At 43.9% G+C, this 22,717-nt stretch overlaps 1 protein-coding gene across 1 annotated transcript; it reads right to left on the reverse strand.

Annotated features, from left to right (window-relative positions):
* Positions 1–4,065: 4,065 nt before the first annotated feature.
* LOC100666118 (carbonyl reductase [NADPH] 1-like) lies at positions 4,066–19,762 on the reverse strand. Its single transcript, XM_064279738.1, has 3 exons — positions 19,367–19,762; positions 18,854–18,961; positions 4,066–4,502 (listed from the first exon to the last, which is right to left on the reverse strand). Exons 1-3 carry the CDS (start codon positions 19,752–19,754, stop codon positions 4,066–4,068), a joined length of 933 nt encoding a protein of 310 aa, XP_064135808.1. The 5' UTR covers positions 19,755–19,762.
* Between the last annotated feature and the right edge of the window lie 2,955 nt (positions 19,763–22,717).

A 22,717-nucleotide genomic window follows, 5' to 3' on the forward strand; every position in this document is an offset into this window, starting at 1 on the left:
TTCAGGACCTGTGGGTATGCTTCTCAAAGGTGGATATCATAGCTCTATTATCATCACAGTCTTCGGATGAGCCAAACCTCATTTTCTTTTTTTCCCTCCAGGCTGTTTCTCTCCCAGCTGTACCAGTAAAAGCCTTAAGCATCTCTGGTTTCCTACCCAAGTCCAAGAAGAGATAAGCACGGGTTTGGAATCTGATCTCAAGTCTAGAGTCTTCACGCCATGAGGACCTCACTCAATTCAGCTGCTGAAAGGAAGATATTGTCCACATTGGTCGCACACCCCATTTTTGGCTGGACGCACCTAGTTTTCCTTTTCTTTCTTTTATTGCTTTTTAACGCCACAAAGTAACTGCGTTATTACATTCTCATTGTAAAAGATGTAAATCACACAGCAGCACAGGAAGTAAACTTGGAAACATCCTGTTACATCCTGTCATGGATTGCACTGCGTCCCCCCAAAATGTATGTCAGTTTGGCTGCGTCATGATTCCCTTGTGTGATTGTATGATTGTCTACCATCTTATCATCTGATGTGATTTCCCTGTATGTTGTAAATCCCATGACTATGATGTAATAAGATGGATTAATGGCAGTTATATTGATGAGGTTTACAAGATTAGATAGTGTCTTAAGCCAATTTGTTTGAGATATAAAAGAGAGAAGTGAGCAGAGAGACACAGGGATCTCTTACTACCAAGAAAGCAGTGCCAGGAACAGAGCACGTCCTTTGGACCTGAGGTTCCTGCGCTGAGATGCTCCCACACCAAGGGAAGACTGATGCATCACAAGGACTTTCCTTCAGAGCCAACAGAGAGAAAGCCTTCCCCTGGAGCTAGTGCTCTGAATTCAGACTTCTTGTCTACTGGACTGTGAGAAAATAAACTTTTCTTTGTTGAAGCCATCCACTCGTGGTATTTCTGTTATAGCAGCACAAGATGACTAAGACACATCCGTTCGTGTTTCCTCATCTCATTCCTTGTTGCAACAAAAACCTTTAGTCCAGGCAAGTCTTCTTTCTTCCCACCAAGGAAGGGGACTTGCTGCTGTCAATGCAATTGGGCAGAGCAGCTTCTCCGTCATGTTCAGCCACTCACCTCAGTTCTGAGACGGGAGTTCATCATGTGCAGAGGTATCGATGGCAAGAGCCAAACATCAGAGATGGCGTTTTCGTTTCCTAGGGCCGCCATAACAAAGTGCCACCAACTGGTTGGCTTAAAACAACAGAACTCCATTCTCTCACAGTTCTGCAGGCTGGAAGTCTGAAATCAACATGTCAGCAGGGAAGTAAGATACTGACACAGTGAAGATCACTTCATTCTGGAATCTCTCTCACCTTGGCTCCACTCAAGGTTGTACTTTTCCTGGATTCTCCTTCTCCCTTTCTGGCCTCTCCTCTGTTACTTTGCTACCCCGTCTTTGTCCTCCCACTGATTAAATATGGGCATCTTTACCTTCTGTCCTTTGAACTCTTTCCCTCAGTGATTCGGTCCACCTTTATGGATTGCTTGTGCTACATAGCTTGCCTTATAAAAAATTTTAAAAAGTTTTAATTTTGTCCCCATCTGCCTTGTGAACAATAGTTCTGCATTTCTAAGATGCAATTGGCTTTCCCCACAAACCTGCTCTTTCTCCTGACTTCCTATTTAGTTCCTTCCTCCTTCCTGTATCTAATTAGTATTTAGAAGTCACAAAATTATGTAGAGCTGTTACAGTGATCTCTTAATGAGTCTCCTGCACTCTGGTATTTTCTTTCTTTTTGCCAACCACTACCATCTTCCTGCCCAACCAGCTGAATCGTTCTAAAGTGTAACTGGGCTTGTGCCATATTTCTGCTCACCAGCCTGGCTTTGAAGACTTTCTACCACCCAATTCTAACCTGCTTTTATTCCTTTTCCTTATCTACGTAAGTTGTCTCCATTGAGAGAAATCATCCACTCTTCCTACCACCTCTAAGCTTTGTTTCATGCCTGCTACTCTAAAGGGCATTTACCACCCTATCCCCCCAAACACTCCCATGGTCACTTTTACTTGGGTCTCAAAGTCCAGTCTTACCAGGAAGCTGATGCACTTGACACAAAAGACCACACTCCCTCTTCTGAACTCCTACAGGTTCTTGATTCCATTTCATGGTGCCCCTCTGTTGCTGTGAAGCATTACATCTGTTAGCGTATGTCTGTTTTCCTCCAGTACGCTGAACTTTGGAGAGGCGGAGCTGTAGCTTCCTGAGTTTCCAGCCCTTCACATCACCCAGCTCAGCAACACGCCCATAGCAGGGGCCCAATGAGCAGGGCAATTGTCTTTAAAGCCTCATGTAGTCCATGAGCTGAAGTTAGAGACATGCACAGCTATGTCAACACCAAGCCCCTCACACTCTGCTTTCTTCTTCCTTGATCAGTGCAGAGGTCAGAGAGAACTAGCTGGACAACATGACTTAGGAGCACATGGTGAGGCTGAAGATAATTGAAAGTAGCCACCCAGCTAGCATAGAAGCTCCTATAAAGGGGAGAAGTGGTAAAATTCCAAGGACAGGGGCAGAAAATTAATCAAGTCTGAGAGAGGCCTGTTTAGACGAAAAACATGGCAGTGAGGCTTGGGTCAGGAGTCTAATTTTGTTCATGTCCCAGCTGAGCCTGCTAGTCTTTGGGACACCTGGTTTCACTTATCTCTCCCTTCTTTATAAAATCCACTTAGGGTTGTGAGGTGAAAAAAGAGGTAAAAAGAAAAAAAGAGTATTTAGTATCTGGAGCAGAGTAGTAACAGCCCTTATTATTTTAGAGGCAGAACCCGATCTGAACAGGGAAGACAAGTTCAGTTCATCAAGAGCAGTTAGGTGAAAGGGAGCAACCACCCTAGAGAAGGATTATTCCAGAAGCTGACCCTCAAAGGAGCAGCAGCAGCACCACCTGACATTTACTGAGCACTGTTCTAAGGATTTTACCTGATAACATGCTCAGCTGCTAACTAAAACGTTTACGGTTTGAGTCCACCTCGAGGTGCCCCAGAAGAAAGGTCTGGCAATCCACTTACGAAAAATCAGCCACAGAGAATCCTATGGAGCACAGTTCTACTCTGACATATGTGGGGTCACCATGAGTCAGAATCAACTCAATGGCATTTTTTTTAAAGTCATTTAGTCTTAGAAGTAACCACCACGTAAAAGAGCTTTAGCTTGTTTGGTGAGCTATGGGAAATGAGAGAAAAGGCAGACAGGAACTCCAGGTTGCATTTGAGTTGTCTTGAGAAAGTCACTGCCTGTCTTGAGTCACAGATTGTGCTAATAGTTATGGGCCTACCCCTCACTTCACACAGTAGCTGCAATGACTCTGATGATAGAAGTCATTCCCTGGCAAAGTTGCCTTTGTCAGTGTTTCTGTTGCACCAGAGGTTGCAAAATGATAACCCATGGGTCAAACCCAGCTATCCTCATTTGTTCACGTGCTGTCCTGCTACAATGGCAGATCTGAGTAGCTGTGACAGAGACCATGTGGCCTGCAAAGCAAAAATACTTAGTATCTGGCCCTCTACAAAAAGAGGTTGCTAAACGCTGGGTTGTACTGTCCTTTCCTCTGACCTAACTTTTGGGTTTTATTATATTTCTTAACGTACTCAGTTGCTAACTAAAAGTTTGGAAGTTGGAGTCCACCCAGAGGCACCTCAGAAGAAAGGCCTGGTGACCTATGGAAAAATCAGCCACTGAAAACCCTATGAAGCGCAGTTCTACTCTGACACACACGAGTTTGACAGGGGTGGAGTTGAATCTAATCGACAGCAACCGGTTGGAATTTTTTTTTTAAAGTGGAGCTGGTTCAGCATGTGAACAATCCACAAAAACAGGCATTTATCAAGAACCATTTTTATTTGTCTATTGATTCTCAGTCATTATTTTCACTGATTACACACAGTTTTCCATGTAAGATATCACGGAGGAAATCACAAAAGAATGCATAGGATTAGTAGGCAGCTGAAGTGCGTGCTTGATAGGGATGTTGATGACAAATGTCAGTGCCCTGTGGTTTAATCAGGACAGGAACAAAATGGCGCTCAAGAATGGCACTGGGAGTCAAGTTCACCACCGCTCAACTCTTTTCTCCGTAACAAACTGTCCATGAGGCCCGTCAGCATCTGAGGGCAAAAGGGCCAAGTACACAGGGGTCTCCGCTCCTTCTTCTGGGCTTTTGGGGGCCCTGGGCCCTGCCATGTCAGTTCTCACCCATCCTGGGCAGCAGGCATTTAGGAGGATCTTGTCACCTCCCCTCTGGGCACTCAGGTTCCTGGCGTAGATTCTGGACAGAACCGTGACTCCGATCTTCGACACACCATATGAGATGTCTGGCCAGCCCTCCTTCTGGTCCACCCTATTCTTCGCATCTTCCACGAACGCATTCATGAGTGCCACCAGCTCCTCTTCTGTGATGGTCTCACTACGGAACTTCTCCTGCAGCTCTGAGCTACAGGATTTAAGGGCTTGGAAACTAGCCAGGCTGGACACATTCACCACTCTGCCTGAAACACAGCACACATCGTTACACAGAAAGACATGCATAGGAAAGACCAAGACCAAAACACCAAGACTGCCAAGCTTGATTTAGGCTCCTGATGGGACAAAAATGGCAACTTTTCTCATGATTGTTACATGGAAAACATCGTAACACTTCATTTTGGGTGACGAAAAAGATCTGGAACTAGGGGGTGTTGACAGTTGTTCAATACTTTGAGCGTACTTTATGACACCGAATTGTACACTAAACCACAACTGTTTGTGCAGTGACTGGCCTCTCACAGTCCTGTAAACACCCATAAGGCCCCAGTATCGGGGTCTCAATCTTTAAACTCTCAGTGCCCAAAACAAGCAGCCAAGTCACCTGGGATAACAACCGATACCATAAAGGTTTCACCTCTTTTGAGTAACAAACCTCAAACACTTTACTGGATTCTAATAGTCCAGACAGGGAACTAAGTCTCTGCCTGGCTCCTCTAGACCGGTTAAGGGTTTGTATTCACCACATTCCCTCTGTCTTTTCTTATTCCAAGAGTACCTGCTATCAACATCAATGGAATGCAAAGCAATTTTCACCATACACTGCAGTGCTTTTACCATACGCTCCTGTCCCCTGGAGCACTTTGGGTTCTCTGAGGTGTCCTGGAGGCCACTGTGATGATAAAGATGGGGCCTCGATCAATGGGAGGTCCCCTTCCATCAGCTGTCACACTGGCCTGCTAGGTACTCCTTTACTTTAAGAAAGGGTTCCTCGGTAAAAAAAAAAAAAAAAAAAAAAAAAAAATTGAGAGCTTTTGTGTAGGGGAAGAACAATTTGCTTGGGAAGTCCAAGGACCTAGGTCTAGATCGCAGCTCTGTGTGTGACCTTGAGATATTTTTTGCCTCAATGCTCTTCTCAGTAAAATGAGAAAATATATACAAAATGCCTCGCACACAGCATCAAGCAGTCTATTCCATCCATGCTTTGTAGACCCAAAAAGTGTTAGAAGTAGATGTTATAGATTGAACTGTGTTCCCCCAAAATATGTCCTGAGGTCCTGTCCCCTGTGTCTCTGACTTGATTTTGTTTGGAAACAGGGTTTTTCTTTTCTGATGCTAATGAGGTCACTTCAGTGTAGGGTGGGTCTTAAACCCAATCCCTTCTGAGTTATGAAAAAAACGGAGTAGACACGGAGACACTCACACAGGGCACAGATGTCATGTAACGGCCCATCTCCAAGCAAAGGATGCCAAAGACCGTCACTAGATACAGCAACCACTGACACAGCCAAGACCTGATCTGAACTCTTAGAGTCCAGGACTGTGAGGAGATAAATATCTGTTTCTTAGTGCCACCCACTTGTGGTGTTTGTGTTACAGCAAAAAAAAAAAAAAAAAAAAAGAAATGAAACCAGTTGTCACCAAGTTGATTCCTACTCATAGTGACCCTGTAAGACAGAGTAGAACTGCCCCATAGTGTTTCCAAGGCTGTAATCCTTATGGAAGCAGACTGTGACATTTTTCTCCCATGGAGTGACTGGTGGGTTTGAACCGTTGACCTTTCGGTTAGCAGCCAAGTGCTAAGCCACTGTGCTACGAGGGCTCCTGTGAAAATAAAATAGTAGATCCCTTACTACCATGTTTCCTAACAATTGTCTGGTGACTTTCAGATTTTAGAAAGTGGAAAAGCAGTACCTCCTTAAATTAGGGTTTTTTAACACCTGCTTTTCAAAATATTTTTAATATTTTACTTAAAAAAACAAACAAATAAAAAACCCATAGCCTACCAGGATTAAATAAAGCATTCTTCCAAACTCAGGATGGTGGCTTGCAGGAATGTGAAGGAGTGAAGGTAGGAAGGGGTTAATGGGCTAAAAGGGCATTGATGTCTCATTTTTTAAGTCGGGCTGACACAGATAAGGTTAACTGTGCTGGCAGAACAAAAGTGCTATTAAAAGGCTACCATCAAGGCGAGGCCAAGATGGCTGACTACGTAGAAGCTACCTCGGATCCCTCTTGCAACAAAGACTTGGAAAAACAAGTGAATCGATCACATACATGACAATCTACTAACCCTGACCATCAAACACAGATCTAAAGAGTTGACCTGAGTGACAGAGACTGAGAACGAACAACCAGGAGAAAGCAGCAACTATTTTTGGAGCCTGGAGCCAGCATCCCAGTCAGGAAACCTTGGCGCTGGGCTTTGGACTGGGCGCAGGGGAGCTGAGCACGGCATCCTGAGATGGCGCAAACACGGGAAGCGGCCCTAGCCCCCAGAAGTGACCTCAGGGAAGCCCAGCCAGTGCACGCAAGCAGCGCAGCGATGCAGCTGAAAGGACGAGAAGTCATTGGGAGGCAGCAACTGGTTTTGGAGCCTGGAGTGTGGTGTCCCAGCCAGGGAACCTTGGCTCTGGGCTCTGGACTGGGAGCAGAGGAAATGACCATGGCTTCTGAGACGGCACAAGCACAGGATGTGGGCCTGACCCTCGGGGGTAATCTCTACCCAGCCAGCGCACACGGTCCACGTGCCTCTTGGGAATCTCAGATAAAACAGTCATCCCAAGCAAGATAAGTAACTTTGTCTACTTATCTTGCTTGGGATAGGGTGCTACTCTCTCCTATTTATCTGAGCCCTCCCCTCCCCTTCCCAGGCGGCTTCATTAACATTGGAATTTCCTGAGCCAGAGAGTGAACTGCGCTGTGGTTTTTCTTTCGTTCTTTCTTTCTTTTTCTTTTGGTCTTTTCCTAACCCATTCTCCTGGCCTGAGAGAAAAAAAAAAAAAAAAAGGAGCAGCCACAAAAAACCCAGGGACAAAAATCCTTCCCTAATTGGACTAAAAATACAGAATCAGCTCCAGCCAAGCATATGTGATCCACAGTCTTGGGCTTTCATCCCTACAGGGAACAAGGTGGCTATGATAATACAAAGGCATTTCTGATAGGGATCTGACTGTAATTGTTTTAGTGGATTACTGGAAAGACAAGTTTCCCAGGTCTGATATCTCTGCATATTCAACAGAGCTCTCACTGACCCACAACAGGGAACTGAGGGCTGAAGCTCCCCCAAAGACCACCTAGCCTCCTGCCTTGGGGGTCTATCTGTAGAGGTACTTGCACTGGAGGCCTAAGGTACAGCTGCAGAGCCCACCCACCAAAGTGCTTTAGGAATAGAGACACACCTACCTCACTGGCACTTGGGGGAAGCCTGTCAGCATCCTGCCCCCCCCTTGGAATGTGACCCCCTGCTGTTACTAGAATCTGGTGCACACAACTACAACCACTACTTCTCTAGGTGGATAGGTGACAGTCTGCACCACACACTAGATGACTCAAAATCAGATTCTACTCAAGAATAGTGAATGGACTCTTAGGCTTATACATCTGGTAACAGCCCAAACCAGCTGGTAATAGGACATAAGTGATTCTAGGGCTACAACAATCAAGACAGCACAATCTAGTAGCCCATCTACGTATATTGAAAGAAAACAAAACAAGATAAGACTCAGTGAGCAAATATAGAATAAATCACTACTACAATATTTTAGTGATGGCTCGGAGACAGCAGTCAATATCAAACCACATAAAGAAGCAGACCATGATTGCTTCTAAAACTCCCCAAACTAAAGAATCAAAATCTTTCCCAAATGAAGATACAATCCTGGAATTGCCAGATGCAGAATATAAAAAACTAATTTACAGAATGCTTCCAGACATCAGGGATGACCTCATAAATGAAATAAGGCAATCTACAGAAAAAGGCAAGGAACACAATGATAAAGCAGTTGAAGAAATCAAAAAGATTATTCAAGAACATAGTGGAAAAATTAATAAGTTGCAAGAATCCATAGAGAGCATTCAGAAATCCAAAAATTAACAATAAAATCACAGATTTAGACAATGCAATAGGAAGTCAGAGGAGCAGACTCAAGCAATTGGAATGCAGGGTGGGAGATCTGGAGGACCAGGGAATTGACACCAATATAGCTGAAAAAAAAATCAGATAAAAGAATTTAAAAAAATGAAGAAACCCTAAGAATCATGTGGGACTCTATCAAGAAGAGTAACTTGCGTGTGATTGGAGTCCCAGAACAGGGAGAGATAAAAGAAAACACAGAGAGAATAGTTGAAGATCTGTTGGCAGAAAACTTCCCTGACATCATGAAAGACAAAAGGATATCTATCCAAGATGCTCATCGAACCCCATTTAAGATTGATCCAAAAAGAAAAACACAAAGACATATTATCATCAAACCTGCCAAAACCAAAGATAAAGGGAAAATTTTAAAAGCAGCCAGGGATAAAAGAAAGGTCTCCTACAAAGGAGAATCAATAAGAATAAAGTCAGACTATTCAGCAGAAACCATGCAGTCAAGAAGGCAATGGGATGACATATATAGAGCACTGAAGGAGAAAAACTCCCAGCCAAGGATCATATATCCAGCAATAAAAAAAAAAAAAACTCTCTCTCAAATATGAAGGTGAAATTAAAACATTTACAGATAAACACAAGCTTAGAGAATTTGCAAAAACCAAACCAAAGCTACAAGATATACTAAAGGAAATTGTTTGGTCAGAAAACCAATAATATCAGATACCAGCACAACACAAGGTCACAGAACAGAACATCCTGATATCAACTCAAATAGGAAATCACAAAAACAATTAAGATTAATTTTTAAAAAAATGGTCAAAACAGGGAATCATTGAAGTCAATATGTAAAAGATCACAATAATCAAAAAGAGGGTCTAAATACAGGTGGCATAGAACTGCCATATGGAGAGGGAAACAAGGCGATATAGGACAATACAAGTTAGGTTTTTACTTAGAAAAATAGGAGAAAAATATTAAGGTAGCCACAAAGAGGTCTAACAACTCCATAACTCAAAATAAAAACCAAGAAAAACGTAACAACTCAGCAAACATAAAGTCAAATACTATGAAAATGAAGAACACACAATTTACAAAGAAAAGCGTCTCAGCACAAACAAGTAAGTGGAAAAATGGAAGTGTCAACAACACACAAAAAGGCATCAAAATGACAGCACTAAACACATACTTATCTATAATTACGCTGAATGTAAATGGACTAAATGCATCAATAAAGAGACAGAGAGTCTCAGACTGGATAAAGAAACAAGATCTGTCTATATGCTGCCTACAAGAGACACACCTTAGACTTAGAGACACAAACAAACTAAAACTCAAACGAAGGAAAAAAATATATCAAGTAAACAACCATCAAAAAAGAGCAGGAGTAGCAATATTAATTTCTGAGAAAATAGACTTTCAAGTTAAATCCACCACAAAGGACAAAGAAGGACACTACATAATGATTAAAGGGACAATTGACCAGGAAGATATAACCATATTAAATATTTATGCACCCAATGACAGGGCTGCAAGATACATAAAAGAAACTTTAACAGAACTGAAAAGTGAGATAGACACCTCCACGATTGTAGTAGGAGACTTCAACACACCACTTTCGGAGATGAACAGGACTTCCAGTAAGAAGCTCAATAGAGACACGAAAGACCTAATTGCTACAATCAACCAACTTGACCTTATAGACTTATACAGAACACTTCACCCAACTGCTGCAAAGTATACTTTTTTTCCTAGCACACATGGGACATTCTCTAGAATAGACCACATATTAGGTCATAAAACAACCTTTGCAGAATCCAAAACATCGAAATATTACAAAGCATCTTCTCAGACCACAAGGCCATAAAAGTGGAAATTAATAACAGAAAAATTAGGGAAAAGAAATCAAATACTTGGAAACTGCAAAATACCCTGATGAAAAAGACTGGGTTATAGAAGACATTAAGGAGGGAATAAAGAAATTCATAGCATGCAACCAGAATGAAAACACTTCCTATCAAATCCTCTGCGACACAGCAAAAGCAGTGCTCAGAGGCTAATTTATATCGATAAATGCACACATACATAAAGAAGAAAGAGCCAAAATCAGAGAACTGTCGCTACAACTTGAACAAATAGAAACGGAGCAACAAAAGAATCCATCAGGCACCAGAAGAAAACAAATAATAAAAATTAGAGCTGAACTAAATGAATTAGAGAACAGAAAAACAATTGAAAGAATTAACAAAGCCAAAAGCTGATTCTTTGAAAAAATTAACAAAATTGATAAACCATTGGCCAGACTGACTAAAGAAATACAGGAAAGGAAACAAATAACCCAAATAAGAAACGAGATGGGCCACATCACAACAGACCCAACTGAAATTAAAAGAATCATATCAGATTATTACGAAAAATTGTACTCTAACAAACTTCCAAACCTTGAAAAAATGGATGAATTCCTGGAAAAACACTACCTACCTGAACTAACACAATCAGAAGTAGAACAACTAAATAGACCCATAACAAAAAAAGAGATTGAAACGGTAATCAAAAAACTCCCAACAAAAAAAAGCCCTGGCCCGGACGGCTTTACGGCAGAGTTCTACCAAACTTTCAGAGAAGAGTTAACACCACTACTACTAAAGGTATTTCAAAGCATAGAAAATGATGGAATACTACCTAACTCATTCTATGAAGCCACCATCTCCCTGATACCAAAACCAGGTAAAGACATCACAAAAAAAAGAAAATTACAGACCTATATCCCTCATGAACATAGATGCAAAAACCCTCAGCAAAATTCTAGCCAATAGAATTCAACAACATATCAAAAAAATAATCCACCACGACCAAGCGTGATTTATACCAGGTATGCAAGGTTGGTTTAATATTAGAAAAACCATTAATGTAATCCACCATATAAATAAAACAAAAGACAAAAACCACATGATCTTATCAATTATGCACAAAAGGCATTTGACAAAGTCCAACACCCATTCATGATAAAAACGCTCAGCAAAATAGGAATTGAAGGAAAATTCCTCAACATAATAAAAGGCATCTATACAAAGCCAACAGCCAACATCACCCTAAATGGAGAGAGCCCGAAAGCATTTCCCTTGAGAACGGGAACCAGACAAGGATGCCCTTTATCACTGCTCTTATTCAACATTGTGCTAGAGGTCCTAGCCAGAGCAATTAGGCTAGACAAAGAAATAAAGGGCATCCAGATTGGCAAGGAGGAAGTAAAACTATCTCTATTTGCAGATGACATGATCTTATACACAGAAAACCCTAAGGAATCCTTCAGAAAACTATGGAAACTAATAGAAGAGTTTGGCAGAGTCTCAGGTTAAAAGAGAAACACACAAAAATCACTTGGATTCCTCTACATCAACAAAAAGAACATCGGAGAGGAAATCACCAAATCAATACCATTCACAGTAGCCCCCAAGAAGATAAAATACTTAGGAATAAATCTTACCAAAGATGTAAAAGACCTATACAAAGAAAACTACAAAGTACTACTGCAAGGAACTAAAAAGGACCTACTTAAGTGGAAAAACATACCTTGCTCATGGATAGGAAGACTTAACATAGTAAAAATGTCTATTCTACCAAAGCTATCTATACATACAATGCACTTCTGATCCAAAGTCCAATGACATTTTTTAAAGTGATGGAGAAACAAATCACCAACTTCATATGGAAGGGAAAGAAGCTTTGGATAGCAAAGCATTTTGGAAAAAGAAGAAAGTGGGAGACCTCACTCTACCTGATTTTAGAACCTATTATACAGCCACAGTAGTCAAAACAGCCTGGTACTGGTACAACAACAGGCACATAGACCAATGGAACAGAATTGAGAACCCAGATATAAATCCATCTACATATGAGCAGCTGATATTTGACAAAGGCCCAGAGTCAGTTAATTGGGGGAAAGATAGTCTTTTTAACAAATGGTGCTGGCATAACTGGATATCCATTTGCAAAAAAATGAAACAGGACCCATACCTCACACCATGCACAAAAACTAACTCCAAGTGGATCAAAGACCTAAACATAAAGACTAAAACGATAAAGATCATGGAAGAAAAAATAAGGACAACGTTAGGAGCCCTAATACAAGGAAGGCATAAACAGAATACAAAACATTACCAAAAATGATGAAGAGAAACCAGATAACTGGGAGCTCCTAAAAATCAAACACCTATGCTCATCTAAAGACTTCCCAAAAGAGTAAAAAGACCACTTACAGATTGGGAAGGAATTTTCAGCTATGACATCTCCGACCAGCGCCTGATCTCTAAAATCTATATGATTCTGTCAAAACTCAAGCACAAAAAGACAAACAACCCAATCAAGAAGTGGGCAAAGGATAGGAACATGCACTTCACTAAAGAAGACATTCAGGCAGCTAACAGATACATGAGAAAATGCTCTCGATCATTAGCCATTAGAGAAATGCAAATTAAAACTACAATGAGATTCCATCTCACTCCAACAAGGCTGGCTTTAATCCAAAAAACACAAAATAATAAATGTTGGAGAGGCTGTGGAGAGATTGGAACTCTTATACACTGCTGGTGGGAATGTAAAATGGTACAACCACTTTGGAAATCTATCTGGCGTTTTCTTAAAAGGTTAGAAATAGAACTACCATACAACCCAGAAATCCTACTCCTCGGAATATACCCTAGAGAAATAAGAGCCTTCACACGAACAGATATATGCACTCCCATGTTTATTGCAGCTCTGTTTACAATAGCAAAAAGCTGGAAGCAACCAAGGTGTCCATCAACGGATGAATGGTTAAATAAATTGTGGTATATTCACACAATGGAATACTACTCATCAATAAAGAACAGTGACAAATCTGTGAAACATTTCATAACATGGAGGAACCTGGAAGGCATTATGCTGAGTGAAATCAGTCAGAGGCAAAGGACAAATATTGTACAAGACCACTATTATAAGATCTTGAGAAAGAGTATAAACTGAGAAGAACACATACTTTTGTGGTTATGAGGGGGGGAGGGAGGGTGGGAGAGGGTTATCCACTGATTAGTTAGTATATAAGAACTACTTTAGGTGAAGGGAAGGACAATACTCAATACATGGAAGGTCAGCTCAACTGGACTGGACCAAAAGCAAAGAAGTTTCCGGGATAAACTGAAGCCTTCAAAGGTCAGCGGAGCAAGGGCTGTGGTTTGGGGACTATGGCTTAAGGGGACTTCTAAGTCAATTGTCAAAATAATTCTATTATGAAAACATTCTGCATCCCACTTTGAAATGTGGTGTGTGGGGTCTTAAATGCTAACAAGCGGCCATCTATGAAGCATCAATTGGTCTCAACCCACCTGGATCAAAGGAGAATGAAGAACACGAAGGTCACACGATAACTATGAGCCCAAGAGACAGAAAGGGCCACATGAACTAGAGACTTACATCATCCCGAGACCAGAAGAACTAGATGGTGTCCGGCCACAACTGAAGACTGCCCTGACAGGGAGCACAACACAGTACCCCTGAGGGAGCAGGAGATCAGTGGGATGCAGACCCCAAATTCTCATAAAAAGACCAGACTTAGTGGTCTGACTGAGACTAGAGGAATCCCGGCGGTCATGGTCCCCAAACCTTCTGTTGGCCCAGGACAGGAACCATTCCCGAAGACAACTCATCAGACATGGAAGGGACTGGACAATGGGTTGGAGAGAGATGCTGATGAAGAGTGAGCTACTTGTAGCAGGTGGACACTTGAGACTGTGTTGGCATCTCCTGTCTGGAGGGGAGATGGGAGGGTAGAGAGGGTTAGAAACTGGCAAAATCGTCACGAAAGGAGAGACTGAAAGGGCTGACTCATTAGGGGGAGAGTAAGTGGGAGTATGGAGTAAGGTGTATATAAGCTTATATGTGACAGACTGACTTGATTTGTAAACGTTCACTTAAAGCTCAATAAAAATTACTAAAAAAAAAAAAAAAAAAGGCTACCATCTAGAAGTTGGGTAAACAGGAACCACACATTGTCAACATGAGCTAAGGTTGAAACAATCCATAAGTTTCTAGTCCCTTCCCCCTTACAGGCTCTGCATGTGCAGAAGAACAAAGTTTTTAACCTTCCTTAGCCCTCCGAAGATGGCGATGTAGTGCCAAAGATCAGTGCGCTTGTGTTATATTCCATAATAAGTGATGCCAAGGGCTGCCAAGAGGACTCCATCTTGAATATCAGCGGGTTCCACCTTGGATTCCAGATGCACAAGCTACCTAATTAACGTACACCGTCATTCTGAGAAATACCCGCCCCTTGAAAGAAGCCCACTGAATATTCATCACTCTGTTGTCTCCGCTAAACCCATATAAGCCCTAGCCTTGCTTCCCTTTTCGAGTCAGTCTTTTGGAGAGGCTTAGTACCCCGCTGACTCATTTTACTTGACTCAAGCAAAATAAGCTTGTTGAAGATAAAGTTTGTCTTTCACGTGTATGCTTACCCGGGAAAAGACAAGGACCCTTTGTGTCAGATTGGAGACTGGTAACATGGTGGTGGGTACATGGGGTTGTGGTAGTATACCTATCTTTCTGTGTGGTTAGAGCATTTTTTAATACTTTGTTTTTAAAGAAAGGATTGAAAAAACAAACGGAAATCCACATTTATGTGTAAACAGTTATCCCTCAGGAATCCTTAAGGTCACACGCACCTTGTTTTCTCCTCCACACAAAACAGTACACTGAACGTTGCCCTTTTGGACATTTTCTGCCACCCACAGAGGTCATGTGGTTGTTCTTAGTGCCCCAGGTTCTGAGAGATCGGGGATGTTATAGATTGAATTGTGCCCCTTCCCCCCCCACCCCCAAATATGTGTTGGGATCCTAACCCCTCTGTCTGAGGATGCGATTCCGTTTGGGAAGTGGGGTTTCTTGTTGTGCAGAGTGTGGCCTAAATTGGTCACTTCTGAGCCATAAGGAGCAGCACAGGCACAGAGACAGCAAGCACAAGGGGGCAGATCTTAGCACGGACCACAGAGGAATGCTGGAAGAGAAGAGGGTCTTCCCCAGAGCTAAGACAGACTTCCCCCAGAGCTGAGACAGACTTCCCCCAGAGCTGCTGCCCTGAATTTGAACGTCTAGTCTCCTAAACTGTGAGAAAATAACTCTGGGACCTGTGTTACAGCAGCCCTAGGAGACCAGGACAGGGGAAGAAAGACGGTATTTCCTTCTGGTTATCCTGCCTAGGCCTTATCCTGAGTTTTCTCCCAAAGAGGGCTAGAATAAAGTCACAGCAACAGGAACCACTGTGGCTACCTCTTTCTAACAAAATGGAAGAAATGTCCTATTTCAAAAGGAGAGAAAACTTTGCTCTCATGGTGAGATGAATATAGCACTTACGTAAATGTCCATTAAACTCTAGCTTTCCTCAGGCAAGAAACATTGTTTGAATAAAGCCTGCCTTACAAACCCAGGAGCACCCCCACTCCTCACGCTGGGACCAAGCTCCGACACAGTAGCACTAACACAGCCCAGCTAAGCAAGCACGATGCACCAGGAGGAAGCCTGAGTTCTAAGACGACTGTGGGTAGAAGGTGCGGCAGTTGCACAAGGAGCTAGTTATGTACTGAATGTGTCTCACAAAAATTTATGTTAAATTCTAACCTCTGGGACCTATGAACATGACTTTGTTTGGAAATAGGGTCTTTGAAGACGTTATCAGTTAAGCTAACAGGAGGCCACACTGGAGCAGGGTGGGGCCCGATCCAGGCAGTGGTGTCCTTAGGAAAGAGAAGAGACACATGGAGGTAAAACAACCATGTGACAATGGAGCCCTGCTGCAGCCGCAAGCCAAGGAACCCTGGGCTACCAGAAGGCAAGGCAGGCAAGGATCCTCCCCTGGAGCTTTTGGAGAGGACATAGCCCTGCTGACACCCTGAAGTCGGACTCTTAGCTTCCAGAACTGTGAGAGAATAAGCTTCTGTTCTTAAAAGTCACCAAGTTGTGGGTCTGTGACACGGCCACCCAGGGCATTAATACAGAGCTCTAGGCCTGCCTTCAGTTGCTGGCTTGATTAAGGAGTCAGGGGACATATGAAAGAGCCACCTTCAAGGCTCTACTGAGCCAGTCTTAGCAGAAGGAGCCTTCTAGGGGGACCAGACAGGGTGAAGAGGGCGGGGTGGGAAAGTGGAGAGAACCAGCCCCACAAAAGCAGACTGGAGACCAACTGTACACGCAGGCACTCAGCTCAAAACCACTCACTTTAACCTTTCTAACGGTGGCAGCTTGCCTTAACTGCTGTGTATTTATTGGGATGGAGGGCCTCTCCCATCCCATGACCTTGGGGTAAGGATTATAGTAGTTTACAAGGAAAAAATAAGGTAATTATTATGGCCAGAACACTGAGCATACCCAAGACAGTAAACAGAAGTCCGGAGTTAGGACGGCTCAGGTTACAGAGATCCCTATACACTGGCTAAGCAGCTTGGACTTGTTCCTGAGGGATTTTCAGAAGGGGACTGTCTGCAGAGACAGTATAGACAATGCAGGGAAAGGAAGACCCAGGAAAGGCCATCACTCAGGTGGGCTTGCCCTTGCCCAGAAATGACAGTGGAGGGCCTGAGCTGGAGCTGGGATGGAGGCAATGAACTGGGGAGAAACTGGCAGACAAAATCTTAAGACGTGATAAATGATTTTCAGAGGGTTGGGCATGGTGGCTTTCAGGGTACTGGCCTGGTGGATGGTGGCATCCCTGAGCAAGATGGCTGAAGAGAGAGGAGGAGTACCCCTTCCGAAATGTCTGCTTTAGATATGGACGGAAGGGTGGGGTGGGGGAGGGAGGGCAGTCAGGAGGAGATGAGAGGCAGGAAGACAAATATGTGGGTCTGGAGCTTTGGGAATATTGTGGACAGATGACAGATTTAGGAGGGTCTAATGAACTGATGGCACAAACACTTATGTGCTAGGCTACTAATTGAAAGGTTGGCAGTTGGAATGCACCCAAGGGTGCCTCAGAAGAAAGGCCTTCTGGTCTGCTACTCAAAAGTCACAGCCATGAAAATCACATGGAGCAGTTCTGCTCTGAAACATATTGGGTCTTCAAGAATCAGAACTGACTTGATGGCAACTGGTTTAATGAATTGGTGGAGTCCCTGGGAGGTGCAAACACTTAAAGTTCTAATTGATAACTGAAAGTTTGGACGTTTGTGTCCTCCCAGAGGAGCCTCAGAAGAAAGGCTTGGGGATCTACTTTTGAAAAATCAGCCATCAAAGCCCAGTGCAGCAAAGTTCTACTCGGAATCACATGGGGTTTTATAAGTTAGAATTGACTGGACAGCAACAGTTTTTTGTTGTTGTTGTTATTTTAAAGTTTTTACTAGGGGTTTAAAAACTTCTGAGTGCCCATCTAAGATACAACTATTGGTCTCTATTAGTCTGGAGCAAAAGAGACTGAAGGAAACCAAAGACTAAAAGAAGAAACTAGTCTACAGGACTAATATTCTACATGAACCACGGCCTCATCTACCCTGAGACCAGAAGAACTGGGTGGTGTCCAGCTACTACCAACCATTCTGATCAGGGTCACAACAGGTGGAGTTAGAGTTTTGTTCTACATATTTCTCCAGCTCTGACCAGGACCCTCTACTGTGATCCCTGTCAGAGCAGTCGGTGGTGGTAGCTGGGCACCATCTAGTTGAGAAAAATGTGAAATAGAACCTCAAATTCTCAAAAAAATCCAAACTTACTGGATAAGCTGTGATTGTAAGACTCCCAAGACTATTGCCCTGAGATACTCTTTAAACCTTGAACCAAAACTAGCCCTAAGGTGACCTTTAAAATAACAGATTCGCACACAAAATAAAGTATATCACCCATGAGTACTGTGCTCCTTAAAGAAATCATCTATAGGAGACCAAATGGTCAGTAATTATTCTAAAGCAGATGAGAAGGTAAGGGAACAGGGAAATTAGATTAATGGAAACAACCAGAACAGAAATAATGAGACAGTTAGTGTATTGCAAAGAATGTATCCAATGCCACTGAAAAATGTGTGTAGAAATCATTGAATGGGAACCTAAACCGCTATGTAAACCTTCACCAAAAACAAAATAAAATATGATTAAAAAAATTATTTAGTAAATTGGTAATAATGCTTCCATCACCAACTGGAGTCCAGCTCCCCTGGACTGAATATGATCACTCTGGGACGAGAGAGGAAGGCGAGAGAACAATAGGTGAATCCTAAGGGAACCCAACGTGTGAGGGGCATCTGAGCTAAGACCCGAAGGATCAGAAAGAGCCAGGTGTGCAAAGATCTGCAGGACGGAGCACCCACGATGGCCCTTGGAGGAATACAAAGTCCTGAAGGAGAACGACACCTGGCAGGGTAGAGACACAGGGAGGGGCCGGTGTAGCTGGGGCTCTGTGAGCAAGCAGGAGCTGGGGAGATGGGTCAGGGGCCGGCAGAGGGCAGCTCCGGCGGGCTGGGCGCTAGAACGGTGTTCCTCATCACAGACTTACCTTGGGGTTTTATCAGGGGCAGCAACTCCGTGCAGACATCTCGGGTGCCGAAAAAGTTTGTTTTCAGTGTCACCTCTGCTTTAATATGAAAGGATGTAGGATCAGCTCCTTTTGGGGAGAAAAGAACAGAGTTAATAAACTGTAGCAATGTACCAAAGTCATAGACCGATTAGTCGCCAACACCCCCAAAAGAGTTACTGTGAAATCTGGTGAATTCTGAAAAGTCTGGCACCGGTTAATAGCATTGCACCAATGCCAATTTTCTGGTTTGGATGATGCCCTGTAATTTATAGGGTGGTACGAGGCTGGATAACCGGGTGCACATGACCTTGTGTACTTTTTTTGCAATTTCTTGGTGATTGCAAAATACAAAGTTAAAAGTTCATCCAACTGCCCTAAAGTCCAATAGGAGACGAACTGTTTGAAAAAATCCTGGAAAAGACACCCAAGAATCCCACCAGTGAAATAAGTCCTTCAACTTCGGACAGCCTCGGCTCTTCCCCCGCCCCCTGCCTGCCCCCCGTTCCCTCCTTCCCTTCTCAAAGGAGGGCTCCCCCATCGCAGCGTCCTCCGAGGCGGGCGCCCCTGGGACGCCAGCCCCCAGCACCTTACTCTTGAAGGCGATGCCTGCGTTGTTGACCAGCACATCAAGCCCCCCGTACTCGCGGCGCAGGAAGTCGCGCAGGGCGCGGATGCTCTGCAGGTCGTCGATGTCCAGCTGGTGGAAGCGCGGGCTAAGGCCCTCGGCCTGCAGCTGCTGCACCGCCGCCCGGCCCCGCGCCTCGTCCCGCGCGGTGAGCACCACGTCCCCCGAGAACTGCCGGCACAACTCGCGCGCGATGGCGAAGCCGATGCCCTTGTTGGCCCCGGTCACCACGGCCACCCGGCTGCAGGACGACATGGTCGGGTGAGGAGGCGGCGGCGCGGACCAGAGACCCGAAGATGAGGTGTAGGGCGTCTGTGCGGAGAGCGGACTAGGCTGTGCGCTCCAGGGGCGCGGCGCGTCAGACTGACGGCTGGAGGCTGCCTGGCGCGCACAAGCCAGATGCCTGCCAGGGCTCGCCGAGGCGCAGCGTGCAGGCGGGGATGCAGGCAAGGCCCTCGCCCAGGGGCAGTGGCCTGCGGTATAGCTCCACCCTCCCAGGGCTCAGCTGTTCCAGGAGCGACTTGCGGAGAATATCCAAGAGAGCCGCCTGGGAGGACTTTGCAAAACCTCCCTGGGGCTTCAGTGGTGGTAACTACCTGCCTTGCAGTAAAAAATCTGCCGCTGACACTTCAAGCACCTTTGGATCAGCCAGATCATGTGGCCCAAGTGGCAGAGCGATTTGCATGGTAGCCTGAACCTGTTGCAGAGCCTTCTCTTATTCTTGGCCCCACTCAAAACTAGCAGCTTTTGGAGTCAGTTGAGAAATAGGCCAAAGTAGCACACCCAAATGAGGAATATGTTCCCTCCAAAATCCAGCAGGACATACTAAGCATTCTGGCTCCTTTTTAGCTGTGGGAGGGGCCAGACGTAATAGCTTATCCTTCACTTTAGAAGGAATATCTCAACATCCCCCACACCACTGGACCCATAGAAATTTCACTGAGGTGAAAAGTGCCAGAGTTTTTGTGGGATTAATTTCCCACCATCTAGTATGCAAATGTTTTACTAGTTAGTCCAGAGTCCTTGACGCTTCTTCCTTACTAGGTCCAGTCAGCATAACATCATCAATGTAATGGACCAATGTGACGTCTTGTGGAAGAGAAAGGCGATCAATGTCCCTGAGGACTAAATTATGGCATGGGGATGGAGAATAGATCTAGCTCTGAGGTGGGCAACTGAAGGTCTATTGGTGGCCTTGCCAGCTGAAGGCAAACTGCTTCAGGTGGTCCTTCAAAACGGGTATGGAGAAAAAGGCATTAGCCAAATCAGTAGCTGCATGCCAATTACCGGGAGATGTATGAATTTTCTCAAGCAATGAAACCACATCTGGAAGAAGAGCTGCAATTGGAGTCACCACCTGGTTAAGTTTCCAATAACCCATTGTCATTCTGCAAGATCCGTGTTTTTTGCACAGGCCAGATAGGTGAGTTGAATGGGAATGTGGTGGGGATCACAACACCTGCATCCTTCAAGTCCTCAGTGGTGGCAGTAATCTCTACAATCCCACTAGGAATGTGGTATTTCTTTTGGTTTACTGTTTTCCTAGGTAGGGGCATTTCTAATGGTTTCCACTTGGCTATTCCTACCATAATAGTCCTTCCTCCATTTGTCAGGGATTCAATGTGAGGGTTCTGGCAGTTTCTGAACGTATCTATTCCAACTATGCATTCTGGAACTGGGGAAATCAATACCGGATAGGTTTGGGGACCCACAGGACCTACTGTGAGAAAGACATGAGCTAAGATTCCATTAATAACCTTACCTCCATATGCCCCCACTCTGAATCTGGGTCGCAGTGACATTTTGAGTCTTCTGGAATTACGGTCAGTTCACAGCCAGTATCTGGCAATCCACAAAAGGTCTGATTATTTCATTTTTGCCAATGAATAGTCATGCTCATATGAAGCCGTTGATCCCTTTGGAGAAGGCTGAGAGAAAGATTCGCTGTATAAGTTTTTGGCAGTGTTTTGGACTCCTTCAAGGAAATCGGGTCTCGTCTTCATTCAAGCGGTTAAAAAAAAAAACAACTCAGTGTTCAAGGGGTTATGAGTCTATAAATTTGCTCAAGTCTGGGAATTTATTGTGGGGATGTGACTCCCTATTCTGGCTTTTCAAGTTGGACTCCTGTTCACTTGATCTAGAATTCTTCCACTTGTACAAATCAAGTAAATATTTAGTAGATTTCCCATTTCACTCCTAGGGACACCATGTCTAAGTAGCCAATGACCTAAGTTCATACAAGTCAGACTATTCTGATTACTGCTTTGAAACCACTGTCTGTTATGGTAATTGCACCCAACTTGTCCTTTTTGATTGAGTACAGCCACTTCGCCCCTCCTACCCTGGAGTCAAATCCACCCCATTATAGTTACGTGTCTTAACTCAGTCAGGGCAGTTCCCACTGTTAAATCTGACTTACATAAAATAGCAATCACAGCAGTTCTCAAGGATGCTGGGGCTCTCTTCAAAAGTTTTTTCCTCACCGTTGTGGTGAAAGGTATTTTCTTAGGGAACTCTGTGTGTAGGTTTGTGGGTCTTACCTGATAAATTCACTCTAGTATGCCAATTTCCTAAAGCTTTGGATACCTTCTTCTACAGTATATCAAGGCAGGTCTGGTACTTCAACTTGATTTAGTGTAGGCCACTGTGGAACCCATGCTTCAGCAACCCAACCAAATAAACTATTAAATCCTTTCCTAACTCCTGGAGCTGAAACATTGAATGAAGAATCTGTGCTACAGATTCAGATTGATCCACCTTTATATTCCTTGCACACTATCCCACACCGTTCATAGCCATTCCCACACATATTCCTCAGTTTTCCATTTGCACATATTCGAAAAGTCAAGCAGTCTGTTGGATTGTAGAGTACCTCATCTTGGGTCACACATAATACTTCACCTTTGGGGGTTTGCTGGGACTTAAGTCAAGTTACAGGTCTAGAAGCCAAAATCGGAGGTGGGGATGTGTTTTGAAAACACTCAGCATTGTCTTTTAAGGCATCTGTGTCAGCCGATGCCCCAGACAATTACTTAGACAAAGGCTCTTTAGACACAGCTGGGTTAATCTCATTAGATGAGGGTGGAGGAGAAAATGGTTTTACTGGGGAGGGTGGTTTAGCAGACAAAGATAGAGTAACCTCCTCAGATGGTATAGAGAGGGCTGGCTCTGTTGGCAGAAGCAATTCAATAGACTTTAAGGGATCAGTGTTTCCAGCT

Source organism: Loxodonta africana, chromosome 2 (assembly GCF_030014295.1).
Source record: "Loxodonta africana isolate mLoxAfr1 chromosome 2, mLoxAfr1.hap2, whole genome shotgun sequence".
In the NCBI taxonomy this organism is placed as follows: domain Eukaryota; kingdom Metazoa; phylum Chordata; class Mammalia; order Proboscidea; family Elephantidae; genus Loxodonta; species Loxodonta africana.

Coding starts and splice junctions, on each gene's coding strand:
- LOC100666118 (XM_064279738.1), bottom strand. CDS start 19,754: ATGTCGTCCTGCAGCCGGGTGGCCGTGGTGACCGGGGCCAACAAGGGC. Junction 18,962..19,366: donor AAGGAGGGAACGGGGGGCAG/GCAGGGGGCGGG, acceptor TCTCCCCAAAAG/GAGCTGATCCTACATCCTTT. Junction 4,503..18,853: donor GCCCCTGATAAAACCCCAAG/GTAAGTCTGTGA, acceptor GCTGTGTTTCAG/GCAGAGTGGTGAATGTGTCC.